This window comes from Pteronotus mesoamericanus, unplaced genomic scaffold (assembly GCF_021234165.1).
Source record: "Pteronotus mesoamericanus isolate MK-2021 breed Mesoamerican mustached bat unplaced genomic scaffold, CSHL_Meso_final contig_72, whole genome shotgun sequence".
NCBI classification, from domain to species: Eukaryota; Metazoa; Chordata; class Mammalia; order Chiroptera; family Mormoopidae; genus Pteronotus; species Pteronotus mesoamericanus.
Window position 1 is genome coordinate 898,217 of NW_026555242.1, and position 21,813 is coordinate 920,029.

At 44.6% G+C, this 21,813-nt stretch overlaps 2 protein-coding genes across 3 annotated transcripts in view; one reads left to right on the plus strand and one right to left on the minus strand.

The window, feature by feature from the left end:
• Positions 1 to 21,813, plus strand: part of BCL7C (BAF chromatin remodeling complex subunit BCL7C) — a 289,889-nt gene that overhangs the window by 219,428 nt on the left and 48,648 nt on the right. The gene's annotated exons all lie outside the window — the stretch shown is intronic.
• PRR14 (proline rich 14) lies at positions 827 to 5,379 on the minus strand. Of its 2 annotated transcripts, XM_054582659.1 has the most exons (11): positions 4,690 to 5,379; positions 4,397 to 4,565; positions 3,797 to 3,918; positions 3,535 to 3,724; positions 3,208 to 3,251; positions 2,895 to 3,004; positions 1,981 to 2,578; positions 1,778 to 1,847; positions 1,605 to 1,696; positions 1,273 to 1,344; positions 829 to 1,182 (listed from the first exon to the last, which is right to left on the minus strand). In XM_054582659.1, exons 1-11 carry the CDS (start codon positions 4,710 to 4,712, stop codon positions 903 to 905), a joined length of 1,770 nt encoding a protein of 589 aa, XP_054438634.1. In that variant the 5' UTR covers positions 4,713 to 5,379; the 3' UTR covers positions 829 to 902. The 2 variants fall into 2 exon arrangements, with proteins under 2 accessions (XP_054438635.1, XP_054438634.1); XM_054582660.1 differs by having other exon boundaries at positions 827 to 1,182; positions 1,605 to 1,847; positions 4,690 to 4,791.

Here is a 21,813-nt window from a genome sequence, read left to right on the forward strand (position 1 = left end):
GTGCTGGCCTGTGATATCTGCGTGCTAACAAGAAAACAAAAAAAAAAAAACCACCCCACCTTGCTCTTGTATACCTGACACTTTCTCATATATTATATAACTCCTTGGGTATTAAGGATTCTTTTAGGAAGGTACTGCTATTAGCCCCGTTTTACAGAGAGGGAGGGGATTGGTGTACATTTAGTTTCCTAACCAGGATTTGGGCTTGATCTACCTCTAACCTGTGCTGTTAGCCACTGCTCTGTTTTGCCTCTGTTGTGAAAGTTGTAGAGTGTCACTTCTGGCCTCTTTGCCTGGGTTATCCTTTTAAAATAGACATCACAATGAGGCACTCAATTTGCTTTCCTATGTTTGAATGGGTATAATCCCCTCTCACTGGGTTATGTGCAAATCAAGTACCGTGAGTTTGTTGTAGGTGCCCAGTTATAGTTGATTACCCTTAGTTCTTGAATCCAGCAGCAGGTGGTGCCCTGCATGTTAGGAGTTCAGGGCCATCTTGATCATGACCTTGGTCCACTCCGGGACTTTCAGTCTCCTCTTTGTTGTAAGTGAATTGGGAGAACCCTGAACAGGATCCAGGATGACAGTATCTTCTGGAGCAGATTCAGAAGTATCCCCTCTACATAGGTAAAATTCTCAAAGTTATCTCCAGTGACCATTTCCTGATTCCCCTTGTTATCTAACCCTCATTACCTTCCCTAACAACCGCCTCCATTTTCCAGTCTTTTAGGGCCAAAGTAGAAACATCAGCCAATACTACCAATCAATCTCCAACTCAGGAACATACAAAAGAATCAGAAGTATATTGAAAACTTTACTAGAAATATAGAGGAAAAAAATGAAATGGCCTCGGAGGCTTCCCCTTCCTCCAGGATGGATGTACAGGTAAACAGATGGAGCTCCTAGGTCTGATGGGGCAGCTCCCTATCCACATCCTCCTCTTCCAGGAGCAAAGCATCCAGCTCCTCCAGCCGCTGCTGCAGCAGGGGTCCCACATCTGGGCTGGGGGCCACATTAGGAGTAAGGGTCCTGCCAGCTGCAGCCCGGACCCCACGAGATGGCCGCCGGGATCGAGGAAGGCTGCTGTCCCGAAATTCCACAGCCCGCCGCAGCTTCCTCGAGCTGGTCAAAATCAGAGTCCCATTGCGCTCCCGGGGTTCCTCGAAGATGGTCTCAAAGGTCCTGGACCAGGCAAAGAGGGGTGCTGGTTACCAGCATGCCCCTTGGTTCTGGCCTTCCCTCTATCACCCCCAAACCTTCAAAGCTTCTCACCTCCTGGTTGTAGGTGACTGATAATTCTTGTTGGTGTAAATTTCTTCCAAGCTGAACTCCTTCTTGTTTAACCTGGGAGCAAAGAGCAGAGGCCACTAAAATACCTGGAGCCAGTGGGGCCTGGAGAAGTGATAAGCAAGGCCTGGTCTGCATTTCAGTTTCTGGGACATGCCAGGTGCCAGGAGTACTGCCTGAGGCAGACAGATTATTCTAAATACAAACCATATCCAGACCAAATTGGACCGTGTTCCCTGAGAGGAGACAAAGCCATACTTCAGGGAATGTGAACCTACATCTGTTTGGCCAGGGAAGTTTCATACACAAGCATTCACCTGATTGGTCGAGGCAGCCCCATTGGTGTAAGGTTTAGTTGAGGACGGGCCAGTGTCCTGCGTATTCTAAATCGAGAAACCTTTCCTGTGGTCTGCAAAAATGGGGCAGAGGGTAAGAATGCAGCATGGGCACAGGCTCCCACTAATCTCCTCCCCCTCATCTGTATGTCTACCTTGGTCTCAGGGTCTGAAAGCACTTGGTCCTCTGAGGCCTGTGGCTCCTTCCCCTTGGTTGAGCCCAACCTGCAGAGAAGGTCAAGGCTCAGGGTCAACCAGCATTCATAGCAGTATACCCAACTCCTGCCCACTGGATACTAGGAAAGGAGGCTAGGCCCAGACTGTGGCCAGGGATTTAAGGTTTTACTGAGAGCACTACCTGGGTTCTGCAGGTTCAGAGAAGGAGGAGGAAGTGGATGCGGTGGACGAACAAGATGTGATGAGGGGAGGAGAGCCTCCCACTCCTCCAAGAGGGAAGACCTCTTTCCGGAGACAGGGTCGAGGGGGTGGCGGTGGCGGGGCTCGAGCCATCTCTCCACTACCCACAGTATGCCGCCGAGGCCGTGGCCGGCTTGGGTGGTGTGAAGCAGGGGGCCAGCTGCAGGTATCTGAGCCAGGAGGCCCCAGGTCAGGACAGGAGTGGCTTCGGCCCAGAGATGGCTTAGGGAGAGGTACTGGGGGATTCTGGTCTTGAGCTCGCCACTGGCGGATAGGGGGGCGGGGACTGACAGATGCAGTACCCTCAGCAGGTCTGGACTGCTCAGCCTCTGAGATGGCAATCTTCAACTCCAACTTCATGGGGGGTGATGGGGGTGGGGGCTGTGGGGCTTTGTTGGGTGTGAGGAAGATGTCAGCAAAGCTCTCCAGCTTGGAGCGAACCGAACGGAAGAGGGGGGCCAAGCCCCAGGGACTGAGGCGGGGGCGTAAAAGGCTGGATGGCGGTGGGGTCGATGGGGCTTCCAGAACAGGATCTGGGGCTGAGGAAAGGAGAGGGTCACAGGTGGGCATTCCTCAGCTGCAAGTATCTAAGCCCCACTTCAGTAGCTTCAGCCCCTCCCCAAACACTAAATTGTCCACAGAGAAAGCCCATTCCTAAAAAAAAACAAAAAACAAAACTAAGCCCCAAATTTAGGAGTTGGATATCAGGCCTCTGAAGTTGAAATCCCATCTTCACACACCAAGCTCTGCCCTGGGAGGGGGTTAAGCCCCATCCCCACCTCTGCAACTGATACTTCTAAGCTCAGCTAGGATTTTCCAGAGCCCCAAATCTCATCTATCTATCTCAGTCCTTACCTGGTGATGAGTTCTCTAGAGGGTCTGCAGGCAGGGCAGATACCTGGAATGGGGCGTCCAGGTTCTTGGGTGGAGGCATTGTCTGGTGAACCATCATCATGGATTCAGCTCTGGGGTGAAGGAGCAAGGTAAAGGCTGGGGAAGCTTCCAGATCCAGATCCCACCTGAGTCAGCACCTCCCTTGTCCCTTAAGGCTACTGAAGGTGCTACATGGAACTACTGAACAAGAAAATTCTAATGCCCCCTAGCTCTGGCTGCCTGGACAATGGTTGTTGTCTGGACATCTTGATAATTCTTTCTCCAGCCCTCTCACCTTCTCGCTGGGATGATGAAGTTGGGAGTCTCGTCCGTGAAGCCCTGGATATAAACAGGGGATGTTTGTGGGTAGGCAGGGAAGCCCCCTATGGCCTCCTTAGCTTCCCACATCCCGACTCTCTGTCTCCAGATACCTGCTTGGGTTCACACCAAAAGCTTTTTCATATAGGTCTTTGTTCAAGCAGTGTCTTCCACCTAAAATGCTGTCCTTTTTGCTCTGAGCAAAATCTACCCCAGACTCAACTCACCTACACTTGTCATCTACCCACACTGGAGTGCCTGCCCCCAACTACACCTCTGACATCCTTACCAGAAGTTCCCATACCTCAGCTGGTGATCTTGGACTGGCAACATCTTCTAGCATCACCACCAGAGTGGGCTGTGGGGACCGGTCCACCTCTTGTGAAGGGCCTTCCTCTGGGCCAGGGGTTGTCCTTGATCGACACCTCAGGGTGGAAGAAGCCTGGTGGTTGCGGCTCAAGGGCTCTCGGCATAAGTGCAGTGGGTAGGGAGGCCTAGAGGGGGAACACAAAAATCAGAGGGGCTCAGCAGTGTCCCCAACTTACCCCACATCCTGTCTTGCTCACCTGGTCTGTGACGACCACATGGGCTGTCGGGGTGGTGAGGCGGACAGCTGATTGTGGACAGAATCCCAACGGTTGCTGCGGTGCCGTGGAGTAGAGGTTTCCTCTTGGGGCACCAGGGGGACCTAGGAGAAGAAGTATCAAGAACAAGGTGATGGAATGAAGTTGGAGTGGACAGGAGACCTTCCTGTGCCTGTGTCCTATTCACAAAGGTAACAGAGGTAGTGGCTAGAATTCCCTCAAGACCTCCAAAGAAGTGTGTCAAACTGAATTGGGGGCCACCAAGTGTTCTAAGCTGCTGGTGTGGGACTTGGGTAATCTCACCCAGGCTCTTCAAAGAAATGAAAAAATGATGGTGTCTTTGGGTTAGCTAAAGCAGAAGGGTTTCTCATACTTAGAGTTGTAGGGATGCAGTTCCAGTCCAGAACGGTTGGCTGTGGTGAATGGACACTGGAGACCCTGCCCAATTTGAGGCTGGAGTGAAAGAGCCAAACGAAACTCTAGCATTAGGATGGCTGCTTGAGCGATGTGTGTGAGAATGAGGTGTCTGGACCTCTAGCCTAATTGGTACTGAGGAGGCACCTGCGGAAGAAGGGGGCTCACCATATGGGCGGCCATGACGTCTTCCAGTACCACGGCCAGGACCCGCCGAGAGGCCTTTTCCAAGGGTGAAGGGGCCACCGGGGGCTGTAGCCTCGGCCGTTTCGGACTTCTGGCTCCCCATACTGCTCGAGTCAGGGGCTGGCGGCACAGACGTGGCTGACCAGGCGGGCTGCAGGATGAGAGAAGCAGAGGACGGTCGCCTGAGCCTGTCATTGGCTTTGTGGTTTCCCCTGTACAGTCGCCAGGCTCCCCGTTTCCCGAGCTCAACACAGGCTGGCAGGGTGCGCTCTCACCTGGAGTCCCCGGGCAAGTCCATGGGGGAAGCGGCGGCTCCGGGGAGTCCCTGGGGGATCCCAGGCTGCAGCCTGGGGTGGGAGGTGGGGAGTAGGGGAGTGGGGAGTGAGGGCCAGCCCTTTCCATGGGGCTCCGCCCTTCATGGTAGCCCGCAGCTCCCGGTAGCCCACGGGCCAAAGACCTGGGGTGCGAAAGGGCGCCCCCGGTCGGCCGCCTGGAGCCGGCGTTTTCCTACTGCCGCCACTGCTGCTGTCGCTGCCGCCGCGATCAAAGGATCACTTGCGCCCTGCCGGGCACTTGCCGCGAGAACCTGGATTGCAGCGGCCCCAGTTCTCCCACGGCCCGATCCTCCTGGGGCCTTTGTCCCGGTAGATTCCGCCCTGAGAACCCCCCTGGGATCAGCTGGGATCCCGGTCCTGAGAGGCTCAGTTTCCGCCCGATCCCGCTGCGATCCCCATCCACTCTCAGCGAATGGCCGAGGACTCCGGAGCAATACACCCAACACACCGACGAATCTCCCTCCCACCAGATCCCCTAAACTGATCCAAGCGGGAAGAATCCTACAGCGCGTTTCCTCCAATCAGACGCCGCGGGAGGATCCTCCTCTCCCTGTAAGCTTCGGCTCTGCAAAGCTCCACTCAAGGGCGGCCTGAGCTTGAGCATCACAAACTCTGTCAGGATCCCCAAGGATCCACAGTCCAGCATATACCCCCTCCACTCCAATCCCGGGAGGTCCCGCCCACAGACCCCCTCCCTCCGCCCTCTCCGGATCCCCGCCCAGCACTCTCCCCAGCCCGGGTCCAGATGGCTCAAATGTTTCTTTCCCTCCCTCCTCCCGCCCTTTCTCCAGCCGCTCGATGCCCTCCCCCGCGCACTGCTCACCGCCGCCTCCCGCCGATCTCGGGTGTTCGACGGCTCCCACCTGCGGCTCCTTTAAAACCAGCCTCACCCAGCACTGCCCAACCGCGGAAGGCCTTCTTCTCGGAGCCTCCCAGCAGTGCCCAATCGCCGGTCCGCGTCTTCCTGAGTGGTGAGAAAGTAAGTGAAGCCACCTGGCAGCCATCATCCCTAGGGGCATGCAGCCAAAATGGGCCGTACTGCCATTGTGGTTGAGGGCAGATATAGCAACACTGAAGGAACCAAAGTGAAGTGGCTGGCGTCAACCTCGGATGGCCAGACAGTGGCGGAAGACTATGTCAAGTTTTCTTGAGCTAGTAAGACAACAGTAGTGAAGCTAGAGTGCCGCCACGTTTTTTAAGGGCATCTTCCGGTTCTTTAGATTTTAGGCCAATCAATGTGAACTGAGTACTAACGATCTGTGAAATTTCCTAATTTCCTAGAGAGGCCCCTACCGAGGCGTATTTCGGTAACACCCTGTACTTCAGCTAGGTTCTCACCTCGCAGGGAAGAGTTGGGGAGTGGGTGGTGAGGGCTAAGAGACTAGCGTCGGTGCCCCTTCCGGCTCCGTTGCTCGCGCGGTGTCCTGGAGAGACTGGGCTGAGCTAAAGTGGGGAGGAGACTGGGGCCGTTGAGCTTCACTTTACCCGAGTGTTGTGCACCTCTTCCAGGAGAAGTAGGGGTTTGTGCAGGCCTTACAGACATCTCAATAGAGGAACATCATTGCAGGAGACTAATAACCAAATTTGGCGTGCTCGGTGGGGTCCAGCTTCTTTCCTTTCTGTTCCAGGCTCCCACGAACTCTCTTTCAGGAGGGGCATAGCTGATGGGGCGTGTAAATAGTCCTAGTAGTAAGGGATCAGGGATATAATCCCACTGCTTTGAGAGGCTGCATTATGGAACCTTTATCAGGAGCCAAGCTGTTGGTTGGTGAGGAGGAAGTGGGTAAGTCCTGCCTTCTTGCATTGTGCAGGCGCATTCCCCGCCTAACTAAAGCCCGTGCCTCTACAAGTTCTATTTCCCTGGGATTCCCTGGTTCAAACCAGTACATCTTTCCTTTTCCTTTTCCTTTTCCTTTTCTTTTCTTTCCGTCCCTCCCTCCCTTTATTCCTTCCTTCCTTCCATCATTTTGTTGTTGCTGTTGTTCCACTTAGTTATGCATTCATTGATTGTTTCCTGTGTGTTCCCTGGCCAGAGATAGAATCCGCAATCTCCCCGTGTCTGGATGACGCTCTTACCAGCTGAGCAGCCCGGCCAGGGCCAGTACATATTTTCTTGAGACAAGGGAGCCTGAAACCTAGAGTTTTTGGCCTGAGATGAAGGTGTGTATCCAGCCTAGCAGAATTCTCTCTTAGGGGATTGAATGATCAAAATAATGACAGAAAAGATTTGGAAAGAGCAGCTTCAGTAAGAGTTGGTGTGAAAAGAGAAAACTCCCCAACTTTATAATCAAGAACTCATCCAGATAGCTCTCCCAGGACTACACCTACTCTGTAATGGCCTGGTGGGTCCTCTGAAGTTCCGTGATAAGGCTTCTGGTGGAAGTAGGTAGCATCTCTTTCAGTTAGAGGTGTTCTTTCCCCCTGGATCAGGACTGGCTGCATAGTGCCTGAGGATGTTTCCTGTAGTGTTTGGTGGTGTTTGGAGATCCTTCTCAACCTTCACTAGTTAAGAGGCCCCCCTGTAGGCTCTCGGTGCTTTCCGAGGCTGAAGATAAGAAAAGCTGCCAGATCTGACTTTTACTTCTCCTAGATCTCCTGAAGAACTCAACACCAAGGGGAAAGGAAGTAGTCTTAAAGAAAGGGCCTGGAACTGAGAAATCAGGTAGAGAGGGCCCAGCCCTAAAGCTCTAACTGGGCACTGGAGTTCATCAAATTGAAGTCTAAAGTAGAGCCTGGTGTCTTGGCCCCCAGCCCAGGCTAGCTACCACAAGCCTTCATACCTTCAAGGTCTCACCTCTGCCCTTTGTGACTACTATTCCAATAACTCCTACTTTACCCACCACCTGTGTACACACTCTAGGGTGTGGCCAGAGGCCCCACACGACCTCCAGTAAGGCAGGTAATGTGGCTGGAGATTGGCTGTTAGGGCACATGAGTGTCTCATTCTTCAGGAACTCTGAGCCACTTTAGATTCTGGGTCTCCCACCTGCTAAATTGTTCCCTGGCTTCAGTAAAATGAGAACAATAAACCCTGCCATGCTTATCTCAGGATAGGCTAGGAAAATCAAGATAAGTGAGAAATCACATCTCAGTGTGCCTGATAAATAAGTCTTAGGCTACATGCAAAAAGAGGGTGATAAAAACTGCCTCTTCTTCCTCTCAGAGAGCCCTGTGCCTTCCGATTCCCAAGCCAGCTGCTTTGCTCACTACCTTTTTCTGGAAGCCTGTAGTCAGATTAGTCAGGTAGGTTGGGTTAGGATGTGGCTTTAGGGTATTGAAATGAGTTTGGGTTGCTGCTCTGGTTTGCATCAACCATTCAACAAAATTTCAGTGCCTCCTATATGCTATGTCCTGGAGATAGACAGGTGCCTGTCTCTAAGAGTTTGGAGTTTCCATCCGTATATACAAAAATGCTGCCCAGCCTGGGAGGCTCAATTGATTGGCATAGCATCCCATGCACCAAAAGGATGTGGGTATGATCCCCGGTCAGGGCACATACCTAGGTTGCAGGTTCAATCCCTGGTCAAGGTGCATACCAGAGGCAACCGATTGATGTTTCTCACTCACATTGATGTTTCTTTTTCTCCCTCTCTCTAAAATTAATAAAAACATTCTCGGGTAAGGATTAAACACGCGCACACACACGCACATCCATATATATTTAGTTGTTTTTTTAAATTAAATGCTGTTGGCTCTGCTGATTCCCTCGGCTTCAGTCCTCTTATCCTGAAGTACTCAGTCCAGCCAGGTGTCAGCACGTTCCAGTCCAATTTAATTCCCCTGCTGAGGAGTTTGGGTTTTTTCCCTCACCCAAGGACATATTTACTGATTTTTGAGATAGGGGAAGGGAATGAGAGAGAGGGAGAGAAGCATTGATGTGAGAGATACATTGGTTGGTTGCTTCTCGCACACTCTTTGACTGGGGACTGAACCTGGCACCGAGGCATGTGCCCTGACTGGGAATCAAACCGACAACCTTTTGGTTTATGGGATGATGCTCCAACCAAGTGAGCCATGTTGGCCAGGGCTGGGGAGCTTTCAAGACCCACCTCTAAGAGCTCTTGCAGTCTGGTTAGCTACTTCAAGCTGTTAACAATTTTTATTTATCTGAGAAAGCTAGTACCACCCGTCATCTACCTCTGTCTCTTCCCTAGTCTAGAGAGCCACCTAACAGCAGTTCCATCTTTACCTTCTTTTTTATTGGGCAGGGGGAGAGTGATAGGCCAGGGTCAAGTTTGGAAGAACTGAACGGCAAAGTGATAGGGCTTATGGTTAGGATATCAGGGAAGGGGAGAAAGTTTGGAAGATTGAAGGGAAAGTCAGGAAGGATGAAGGGAGCTGCCTATTTGAAACAATGATATGTCACTGTGCCAGTTATCAACTTCTTTTCTCTTAGCTCTAAATTTATTCTTTTTGCCTGCTCCGTGAAAATGAATCTGGGTCCTTTAAATATTTTTTTCTCCGCTAGCTGGAGTCAAGTTTTGTCAGATGGGGAGACATGGCAAGAAGAAAGGGTTTTGCTTTCTGGTTCCAATGAGTCCTATTCAAAAGGCCCTGTGGTGCAAGTGGGATCCCTAGCTCCCAGCCTCTCCAGTGCCAGGTTCTTGCAGGGCATAGTGGCCAACAGCATCCAATGGCTAGCAGCTTCCCCTGTTATGCCCCTTCGACAGTTTTGTAGTGGAATTGCCTCTGGTGAGACACCTTCTTGTGAACAATTTTCCCTGACACCCTACAGGGAAGATTTCCAGCAAGTTACACTGGAATGGTACCTAAAAATGTCTGGATGTCAGCCTCAAGGAGGTTGAGGTAGAAGCTTTTTCTTGGGTGGTGTATCTTAGCCTGAGGGGTAGTAGCTGCTCCTTTTCTGCTATTCCTGTATTCTTTAGAATTCTGTCTACTTCTTACTATTTGTAGTGGGTGGAATTGTGTCCCCCCAATCCCAAAAGATATGTTCAATTCCTAACCTCCAGTTCCTGCAACTGTGGCCTTATTTGAAAATAGACCTTTTCAGATATAACCTATGAGGTCATACTGGTTTAGGGTGAGACCTAATCCAATGACTGGTGTTCTTGAAAGAAGAAGGAAATTTGGACACAGACACATGGAAAGAGAATGCCATGTTAAGACAAGCACAGAGACATACAGGAAAAATGCCATGTGGCAACAGAGGCAGAGATTTGAGTGACTGTATTGATAAACCAAAGACTGCCAGAGATTGCCAGCAACCAGCAGAAGCTAGGAAGAGGTAAGGGAGGATTCCAGCCAGAATCTCAGAGAGAGCCTGCTGATTTCTAGTCTCCAGAACTGCAAGTGGTAAATTTGTGTTGTTTGAAGCCACCATCCAATTTATGGTAATTTGTTATGGCAGCCTTAAGAAACTAATACACAATCCAATCCCTCATTTCTCTCATTTCCTATTATAGTTGATTATTTTTATATTAAAATTTTCCTTGTTGAAATTATTACATGGTTTCTCTCTCTTCTGACAAGACCCAGACTTATACCAACAAAATACTGGTGTTTCAGCATTAAATAAAATGGAGTATCTGAATATCTAAAGTGCCTACTGCGCCCTGGCCGGTATGACTCAGAGGACTGAGCACCAGACTGCAGACTGAAAGGTTGCTGGTCTGATTCTCAGTTGGGGCACATGCCTAGGTTGTGGGCCAGGTTCCTATTTGGGGGCATGTGAGAGGCAGCTGATCGATGTTTCTCTCCCTCCTCCCTCTCTAAAAATAATAAAATTAAAAAACAAAGTGCCTAGTACAATTTCTGTGCAGGTGCAACAGAAGTAGGCCATTTTTGAAAGAGGCATAAAGTCTGCATTGCAGACATATTCCTCAAAGGCATTCAAATGCTCCTATCACACCTGAAAAAAACGAGTGCAAAAGGTACCTATGAGGTCCGCTGGCTTGACTGAAGCAGACGTTGAGCTGGACAGATGCCATGTTGTCTAAAGGCAATTCTTAACATCCTATGGTTTCAAGTGGAGGCCAAAAGAAGTCCAGGTAGAGGTTTCTGGAAGTGACTGTGTCTGATAGAGGCTGGGAAGGCAGAGGGACAGCGGTAGGGTGAGAGTGGCAGTGCTGGGGCAGGTAGGTCTGTGACACAAAAAACAGACAACTATGACCTTTTGTCCAGAAAGAGGGCTAAACATGGCATGGCAAAGGCCCCTGGTGGTCAAGAAGGCTCTAAATATGTGCTGAGGTGCCCATGGATTTGTTTAACACATTTGTTGAACTCCAGGCATGAGACAGATGCAAAATAGAACAAGACAGCGAGAGTCCTTGTTCTCAGAGACAAGTGCATGGTGAGATAAAGGCTAAACTCAACTGCTATATGGGTTCCCAAAAGAGCTAGAAAAAGAGAAAACTTCCTAGAGAAAGTGATGAATCATCTGAGAATTGAAGGAAAGGGGGTCAGGAAGAAGTTGACATAGGTCATCACAACTGTGCACATAAAATGTTCAGAGGACAAAATTCAAGAGGCTTCAAATAATTAGGCTATCAACCTATCAGAAATAATGCATGCCTTTTAGAATACATATTTGAATGCTACTTTTACTATTATGAAATAAATGGAGAAATAGCTCATCTGCAGTTCTGCTTTAAAAAGATCTATATACCCTTACTATGATTTAAAGGACAATTAAGATAATTTATTTAAAAATGTGTCCAGCCCTGGCTGGTGTAGCTAGGTGGGCTGGGCATCATCCTGCAAGCCAAAAGGTTTCGGGTTTGGTTCCCAGCCAGGGCATGTGCCTGGTTTGCGGGCCAGGTCCCTGATCGGGGGCATGCAACAGGCAGCCACTGATCAATGTTTCACACATAGATGTTTTATCTCTTTCCTCACTCTTCCTCTCTCTAAAAATAAATAAAATCTTTGTAAAAAATAAAAATGTGTATCCAATAGTATTTTATACATAATTTAGAATAAAAATTGTAACTACAGGCATTATGAATGAATTTTAAGAAAAAGCCAGACACACACACCCCTTCCCCCTTATGATTCCATTTGTATTATGTTCAAAAACACAAAACTAATCCTGGCTGGTTAGCTCAGTGGATTGAGCACAAGCCTCCAAACCCAAGGGTCTCCAGTTTGATTCCCAGTCAGGACACATGCCTGGATTGTGGGCCAGGTCCCCAGTAGGGGGCATGTGAGGCAACCACACATTGATGTTTCCCGCCCCTTCCCCTCTCTAAAAATAAATCTTTAAGGTAAAAAAGACAGAACTATAATATGAGAAATTGGACTAGTGGATACCCTTGGGAAGGGTAGTGACTGGAAGGCACATGAGGAGAGCCTAGGATGCTATAAATGTTTTGGTTTCTTGATCTGGGTACTGATCATGTGAGTATTCATTTTGTGAAAACTCACTGAGCTTATACTTAGGATTTGTACACTTTTATGTATCGTTTGTTTTTTAAAAATGTAAATAGTGTTTATCTCAACATGTAAATGTTTGGGTAGGGCTTTGCCATAAGGTTTAGTGAAGTGGTCATACTGAATTAATCATATGTTTTCACCTATATATAGGATTTCTGTGGGTACAGCAGCTACAAATGCAGACTGTCACAGATGGGTTGTGTTGGTGATTCAAATTCAAGTGTGATGATCTGTGTCACGATTTTCCAATATGGCAAACAATTCCTGATAAAGTTCCAAACAACCTTTTTTTAAAAAGATATTTTATTGTTTATGCTATTACAGTTGTTTCAGTTTTTCCACCTTCACCCTAATTCCCCGCCCCCCCCCAAACAATCTTAGTAAAGTTCCAGTCTTTCTTCAATTTGTACAGCTGCTGTCTTTCTGGAAAAATCAGGATTAAAACTGGACTTACAAGTTGGGTTCATATATAAAATGAATTTAGGTTCTCTACTCAAATAACCTGTTTTCACTTATATGAATGTCCGTGGGGCATTCTAAAAGTGGTGAAGAACAACGGACAACTTTCCTTTTAAAAAAATTTTTTTAAAAATATTTTCAAATTTATTGATTGATTTTTAGAGAGAAGAAGGGATACACACAGACATCGATGTTGTTTTTTCACTTACTTATGCATTCATTGGTTGATTCTTATATGTGCCCTGAGTAGGTATTGAACCTGTAATCTTGGCATAGAGTAGATGACACTCTAACCAACTGATCTACCTGGCTGGGGCTCTTTTTATTTTTCACTTAGTTGACATTCAATATTATATTAGTTTCAGGTGTATAGCATAGTGGTCAGAGATCCATATAACTTACAAAGTGATTCCCGGATAAGCCAACTAGTACTATATATAGTTATTACAATACTGTTGACTATATTGCCTATGCTGTACTTTACATCCCCATGACTACTTTGTAATTGCCAATTTGTGCTTCTTGATTTCTTTGCCTTTATCACCATGGTCCCCCAAGTCTCCTACCTTCTGGCAACTCTCAGTTTGTTCTTTTTATCTATGAGTCAGATTTTGTTTTGTTTATTTATTTTGTTTTTTGGATTTCACATATAAGTGCAATCATATACTATTTGTTTTATTCTGTCTGATTTATTTCACTTAGCATAATACTCACTAGGTCCATCCATGTTGTCACAAATGGTACGATGTCATTATTTTTTATGGCTGAGTAATATTCCACTGTATATATGTACTGTTTCTTTATCCCATGTCTATTGATAAACACTAAGATTGCTTCCATATCTTGGCTATTGTAAATAATGCTGCAATAAACATAAGGGTGTATATATCTTTTTGAATTAATGTTTGGATTTCTTTGGATAAATACCCAGAAGTAGAATTGCTGGATCATAAGGTAGCTCTATTTAAGTTTTGTTGTTTTTTTTAAATTCCTCACCCGAGGATGTTTATTAATTTTAGTGAGACAGAAAAACATTGCCTGCTTTCAGTCCACGCCCCTACCAGGGATCAAACCCACAGCCTAGGTATATGTCCTGACCTGGATCAAGCATACAATGTTTTGGTATACGGGAAAATGCTCCATCCAACTGAGCCACCTGGCCAAGGCAGGTAGTTCTATTTTTTTTTTTTATTTTGGTTTTTCTGGGTAGTTCTACTTAAAAAAAAAAAATTTATTTATTTTTAGAGAGAAGGGAAGGAAAGGAGAAAGAGAGTAAGAGAAACGTTGATGTGTGAAGGATACATTGATGGGTTGCCATGTGCACGTACCCAACTGGGGACCTGGCCCACAACCCAGGCATATGCCCTCATAGGGAATCAAACGTGTGACATTTTGTTTCACAGGATGCCACTCAATCTTCTGAGCCACACTAGCCAGGGTGTATTTTTAATTCTTTAAAATTTTATTTATTGATTTGAGGAGAGAGAAACATCAACTTACTATTCAACAGATTATATGTGTTGACTCTTGAATGTGCCCTGAACTGGGGATTGAACCCAAAACACTGGTGTATCAGGACCACACTACAGCCAACTGAGTACCCAGACAGGGCCAATTTTTAATTTTTTGAGGAACCTCCATACTGTTTTACATAGTGGCTGCACCAATTTGCAATCCCACCAACAGTGTATGAGGGTTACCTTTTCTCCACTCCCTCACCAACACTTCTTGTTTATTGGTTTATTGGAGATAGTCATTCTGACAGTTGTAAGGTGATAGTTCATTGTGGTTTCAGTTTGCATATCCATGATGATTAGTGATGTTGAGCATCTTTTCATTAGTCTTGGCCATCTGTATGTCCTTTTTGGAGACATCTCTATTCAAGTCCTCTTCCCATTTTTTTACAAAAATATTTTGAACTCTAACAGTTTTTTTTTAATGATTCTATTTATCCATTCCTAGAGAGAGGGAAGGGAGAGAGAGAGAGAAACATGGACGTGAGAGAGAAATATCCATCGGTTGTCTCTCATATACATCCACAGGGACTGAACCCACAACCCATGAATGCTCCCTGACCCGGAATCCAATTGGCAATCTTTTGCTTTGCGGGATGACACTCGACCAACTGAGCCATACTGGTCAGGGCTTCTCTGCCTATTTTTTAATTAAATTGTTTTCTTGATATTAAATTGCATAAACTCTATATATTTTGGATATTAACCCTTTATTGGATATATCACTGGCAAACATGTTCTGCTTTGTAGGTTGTCTTTCCATTTTATTTTATTTTTTTAAAAGATTTTATTTATTTATTTTCAGAGAAAGGGAAGGAGGGAGAGAGGGAAAGGGACATCAGTGTGTGGTTGCATCTCGTGCGCCCCCTGCTGGGGACCTGGCCTGCAACCCAGACATGTGCCTGGGAATGTACACTGGGAATCAAACCCGGATTCTTTGGCTCACAGGCCAGCGCTCAGTCCACTGAGCCACACCAGCTAGGGCTATCTTTTCATTTTATTGATGGTATCCTTTACCGTGAAAAAACTTTTTAGTTCGATGTAGTCCCATTTGCTAATTTTGAAATTTTGTTTCCCTTGCTTGAGATATATCAGAAAAAATATTACTAACAGCAATGACAAAGTTTACTGCCTAGATTTTCCTCTAGGAGCTTTATGGTTTCAGGTATTATATTTAAGTCTTTAATTCATTTTGAGTTTATTCTTGTATATTGTATAAGAAAGTGGTCTAGTTTTGTTTTCTCTCTTTCTTCTCTTGCCTCCCTCCCTTCTTCCTTTCTTTTTCACTTGTAGCTGTCCAATTTTCCTAACACCATTTATTGAAGAGACTGTTTTTACCCCATTGTATATTCTTTGTCATTGAACATATAGGCATGAGTTTATTTCTGAGCATCTATTCTGTTCTGTTGATCTGTGTCTGTTTTTATGCCAGTACCATGCTGATTAGACTACTATAGCTTGTAGTATAGTTTGATATCAGGAGGATAATACTTCCAACTTTGTTTTTCTTTCTCAAGATTTCTGTGGCTATTTGGGGTCTTTTGTGGTTCCATATATATATTAGGATTATCTGTTCTAGCGCTGTAAAAAATGCTATTGATATTTTGATAGGGATTGCATTGAATGTATAGATTGCTTTGAGTACTATGGACATTTTAACAATGTTTATTCTTCCTATCCATGAGCACAGTATATGCTTCCATTTATTTATTTCTTCTTCAACTTCTTTGTTTAATATGTTATGATTTCCCAAGAACAGGTCTTTTACCTCCTTAGTTAAATGTATTTCTAAGTATTTTATTTTTAAATAAAGTTTTCTTTTTTTATTGATCTTGGAGAGAGAGACAGACAGATAGAGAGACAGAGAAGGAGATAGAGAGAAAAACGTTGATCTGTTGTTCCATCCATCCATCCATCCATTCACTGGTTGCTTCTTAAATGTGCCCTGACCAGGGATTGAACCCACAACCCTGGTACATCAAGACGACACTCCAATCAACTAAGCTACTTGACCAGGGTATTATTTTTAAATGTAATTATAAATAGGATTTTTTTCTTAATTTCTATTTCTCATAGTTTGTTATTGTTATATAAATATGCAACCAATTTCTGAATATCAATTTTTATATCCTGCTACTTTACTGAACCCATTTATGAGTTGCAATTGTTTTTTGGTGGAATCTTTAGCATTCTCTCCATATAGTATGTCATCTGCCAGTAATGACAGTTTTAAATCTTCTTTTTCAATTTGGATTACTTTTATTTCTGTTTTTTTAAATTAAATTTAAATTTTTTCCAAATTTTCTATTTCTTGTCTCATTGCTGTGTCTAGGACTTCCAATATTGTGTTGAATAAATGTGGCAAAAATGGACATCCTTGTCCTGTTCCTGAAAACACTTTTAGCTTTTCCCCACTGAGCATATTAGCTGTGGTTTTTTCCACATATGACCTTTATTATGTTGTAGTATATTTCCTCTAATTCCACGTTACTGAGTTTTTAAAATCATAAATGGATGTTGGAATTTGTCAAATGATTTTTTTGCATCTATTAATATCTCATATGATTTTTATCTACATTTTGTTTATGTATCACATTAATTGACTTATAGATATTGTACTAACCTTGCATCCCAGGAGTAAATCCCACTTGAACATGCCATATGATATTTTTAATGTATTGATAAATTCAGTTTGCAAATATTTTGTTGAAGATTTTTGGATGTATGTTTACCAGGGATATTGGCCAATAATTTTCTTTCTTTGTAGTATCTTTTTCTGGCTTTGGAGTCAGAGTAATGCTGGCCTCCTAAAGTGAGCTTGGAAAGTTTCTCTACTCAAATTATTTGGGATGGTTTGAGAAAGATAGGTTTTAATTTTTCTTTGCATTTTTGCTAAAATTCACATATGAAGCCATTTGGCCCAGGACTTTTGTTTGTTGGGAGTTATTTTTTTTTTAATTACTGCTTCAATTTCATTAGTAGTTAATGGCCTGTTCAGATTTTCTGTTTCTTCTTGACTCAGTTATTGGAAGATTGTATGTTTCTAGGAATTTATCCATATCTTCCAGATTGTAGTATTTTCTTATCCTTTGTATTTCTGTGGTGTCCATTTTCATTTCTGATTTTATTTATTTGAGCTCTCTCTTTTTTTCTCTTGATGAATCTGGGTAAAGGCTTATCAATTTTATTTATTTTTTTAAAAGAATCAGCTCTTGGTTTCATTGATCTTTTGCATTATTTTTTAGACTTTATTTCATTTTTTTCTGCTCTGACCTTTATTATTTTCTTACTTCAACTCCCTTTATGTTTTGTTATTGTTGTTGTTTTATTTGTTGGTTCCTTCAGGTGTAATGTGAGATTGTTTATTTGAAATTTTTCTTGTTTTTTTTAAATATTTTATTTATTCATTTATTTATTAGAGAGGGTAAGGGAGGGAGAAAGAGAAGGAGAGAAACATTAATGTGTGGTTGCATTTCCCACACCCGCTGCTGGGGACCTGGCCTGCAACCCCAGCATGTGCCCTATTCTGGGAATCGAACCAGTGACCCTTTGGTTCGCAGGCCAGTGCTCAATTCACTGAGCCACACCAGCTAGGGCAAAATTCTTCTTCTTTCTAAAGGTAGGTCTGTGTTGCTATGAATTTCCCTGTTAGAGGACTGCTTTGGCTGTCCATTGGTTTTGGGTCATTATGTTTTCCTTTCCATTTGTCTCAAAGTATGTTTTGATTTCTTCCTTGATTTCATTGTTAACTTATTATTCATGTTTAGGAACACGTTATTTAGCCTCCATGTATTTAAATGTTTTTCAGTTTTCTTCTTGTAATTCATTTTCAGTTTCATGCTGTTGTCATGAGAGAAGATTCTTGTTATGGTTTCAGTCTTCTTAAATTTATTGAGACTTGCTTTGTGGCCTAACATGCTGTCTATCCTGGAAAATGTCCATATGTTCTTTAAAACCATGTATATTCTGCTGCTTTGGGGTGAAATTCTCAAAATATTTATTAAATCCATCTAGTTTAATGTATCACTTAAGGCCACTGTTTCTTTGTTGATATTCTATCTTGTTGGTCTATTGGTGTCAATTTTAAACTACATTTGTTATATTACAGTTGATCTCTCTCTTCACATCCATTGATATTTCTTTCTTTTTTAAAGATGTTATTTATTTAGAGAGAGGGGAAGGGAGGGAGAAAGAGAGGGAGAGAAACACCAATGTGTGAGAGACACATCAATTGGCTGCCTCTTTCATGCCACCTACTCAGGGCCTGGTCCACAACATGGCATCTGCCCTGACAGGGAATCAAACTGATGATATTTTGGTTCACAGGCTGGCACTCAATCCACTGAGCCACACCAGCCAGGGCCATTCATACTTCTTTTATTAATACATAGTTAGTTGCTCCTGTGTTGGGTGTGTAAATATTTACAAGGGATATATCCTCCTGTTGGATTGATCCCTTTATCATTACAAAGTGTCCTTCTTTGTCTCTTGTTAGAGCCTTTGTTTTAATATCTATGTTGTCTGGGGGCTGTCTGGTGGTGGGCAAGGTGGGGGGAAATGGGGACAATATCTGTAATAGTGTCAACAATAAAAAATTAAAAAATGAAGTTATGTTGTCCGATACACATATTGCTACCCCAGTTTTTTCATTTATATTTGCATGATATATTTTTTTCCATCCCTTCACTTATATTTTTTCCTTTCTAAAATTGTATTTTTAATTATATTTTATTGATTATGCTATTACAGTTGTCCCAATTTTTTCCCTCTTTTCTGCCCTCCGCCTGGCACCCCCCACTCCCTTAGGCAATTCCCACACCATTGTTCATGTCCATGGGGAATGTGTAGGTTTTTTGGCTACCCCATGTCCTATACTGTACTTTACACCCCCATGGCTATTCTGTAACTTCCTATTTGTATTTCTTAGTCCTCTCATCTCTTTACCCATTCCCCATACCCTCTCCCATCTGGCAACCATCAAAACACTCTCCGTATCTATGATTCTGTGTCTCTGTTTTTCATATTTGCTTAGTGTGTTTTTTAGATTCAATTGTTGATAGACATGTATTTATTTCCATTTTATTGTTCATAGTTTTGATCTTTTTTCCCTTAAATAAGTCCTTTTAACATTTCACATAATAATGGTTTGGTGATGATGAACTCTTTTTTTCTTTTTTTGTCTGGGAAGCTCTTTATATGCCCTTTGATTCTAAATGATATCTTTGCTGGGTAGAGCAGTCTTGGCTGTAGGCACCTGCTTTCCATGTCTTTAAATATTTCTTGCCAATCCCTCTAGCCAGCAAAATTTCTTTTGAGAAATCAGCTGACAATCTTATGAGAATTCCTCTGTAGTTAACTAACTGCTTTTCTCCTGCTGCTTTTAAGATTCTCTCCTTATCTTTAACTTGTAGCATTCTAATTATGTGTCTTGGAGGGGGCCTCTGCATCTATCTTGTTTGACACTCTCTGTGCTTCCTGGACTTGCATACCTATTCCCTTCACCAAATTAGGGAAGTTTTCTTTCATTATTTTTTTCAAATAGATTTCCTTGAAATCTATTTCTTGCTCTTTCTCTTCTCCTTTTGGCACCCCTATTAATGTGAATGATGGAAAGCTTTAATTTGTCCCAGAGTGTGCTTACACTATCCTCATTTTGGCAGGGGGGAGGTAATTCTTTTTTTTTTCTTTTTGTTCGGATTGGTTGTCTTTTGGTTCCTTATGTTCCAAATCATTGATTTGATTCTTGGCTTCATCCACTCTACTGTTGTTTCCCTGTAAATTGTTCTTTATTTCTATTAGTGTATCCTTTGTTTCTGACTGGATCTTTTTGATGCTGTTGAGGTCCTCACTAAGCTCCCTGAGCATCCTTATAACCAGTGTTTTGAGCTCTGCATCTGTTAGAATGCTTATCTCTATTTTGTTTAGTTCTTTTTCTGGAGTTTTGAGCTGTTCTTTTATTTGGGCCATGTTTCCTTGTCTCCTCATTTTGGCAGCCTCCCTGTGTTTGTTGCTTTGTGTTAGGTAGGGCTGCTATGATTCCCTGTCCTGATAGCTTGGCCTAGTATAGTAGGTGTCCTGTAGGGTCCAGTGGCACAGCTTCCCCTATCACCCACGCTGGGTACTCAAGGTGCACCCTTCATGTGGGCTGAGTACGCTTTCCTCTTGTAGTTGAGTCTTGATTGCTATTAGGTCAATAGGAAGGATATACTCAGGCCAGTCAGCTACAAGGACTAGCTGTGGCCACTGACCACCAAACTCTGCCCTCCATTGAGGATCAGCTGTGTGGGGGCAGGGTGGTGGTGCTCTTACGTAGTGTATAGTTTTCCACTGGGTGCGCAGGATCTGTGGTTTTCTGGGTGATGCAGGCCAAGGTCCACCCCCAACTGTGTTTTGCCCGGGACCACCTGCCTGAGCTATAAAACAATCTGAGGTGGCTATTACTTGTGCTGGGTGTGGAAATTCCCAAGTGAAACCAAGCTATTAATCTAGGCTGGTTACTGCTGGTGCCGGGCCTAGGGCCCCTTAGCAATAGGTATTGGGGTTGGGGGTTCACTAAGGCTGACTGCTGTTTGAGAGGATTTAGGAAGCTGTGAAGTATGAGCCAAGACCAGCCAGCCATTCATATGGAAAAGCAGCTTAGGTGGGCCTGTAAGTTGGGTGGGACTGAGTCTCTGGGCATCTCCAGGGCAGGGCAAACAGTGTTAGCCTGATTGATGGAGTCTCAGATATGGCACCAGCCTACTGGCTCTGTAGCTCAGTGCGGGGAGGGTTCACAAAAGGTACAATGGCATCTGTCCACATTTCCCTCTGGGAGAAGCTATCCCCCAGCTCTTACCTGATGCCAGACACTTCACTTCCTCCCTGTATGTCGCTGGGGCCTTTCAAGTTGCTACTCTGGTGCTGGAGCTCAGAGGGAGTGAGTCTGATACAGTTCTTGTATGGGTCCATTGAGAGGAACTGCTTGGGACTCCAGAAGTTTCTTTCACTGACTCAATCCCCACTGGTTTTTGCAGCCAGAAGTTATGGGGACTTATCTTCCTGGCACTGGACCCCTGGGCTTGGGGGCCTGGTGTGGGGCTGGAACTCCTCACTCCCAAGGTATTCCTCCCAAATTTTTTTCCACCAGGTGTGGATGTGGGACTGGCCTGTTCTACATCTCCACCCCTCCTACCAGTCTGGGTGGATGTGGTTTCTTTAATTCTGTAGTTGTCATACTTCATTCTACTCTCTTTCTGAGGGTTCTCAGAGATGGTTGTTCTATATTTTTGTTGTAATTTTGATGTGGTTGCGTGAGAAAGTGATTTGTGTTTCAGTATGTTGCCATCTTGACTGGAAGTGCCACAGTTGATTGCGGGAGCTAGCAAAGCAAGTCCAAAATATGCAGTGCAAGCTGTTGGGAAGAGCAGGCTGGAGCTCTAGGGCAGAGGTCCTCAGGTAAAACTTTCTCCCACCCTATGTCTTTTCATTGGAGACTTTAATTCATTTCCATTTAAAGCTGTTATTAATAGGTGAGGGGGCATACCCTATTTCCAGAGTCCCCCTGGGTCACCGTGGATGGAGGAAATAAGCCATTCTAGACACTCTCAGTCTGCCAGAAAAGGGGGGTGGTGATTCCCTCTATTGGTGAATGCCCCAAGCCCTTCTCTTGAAGTGGCTTTTACTGAGAACGATATGCGCAGGGGTATACAGCATGCATGCAAAG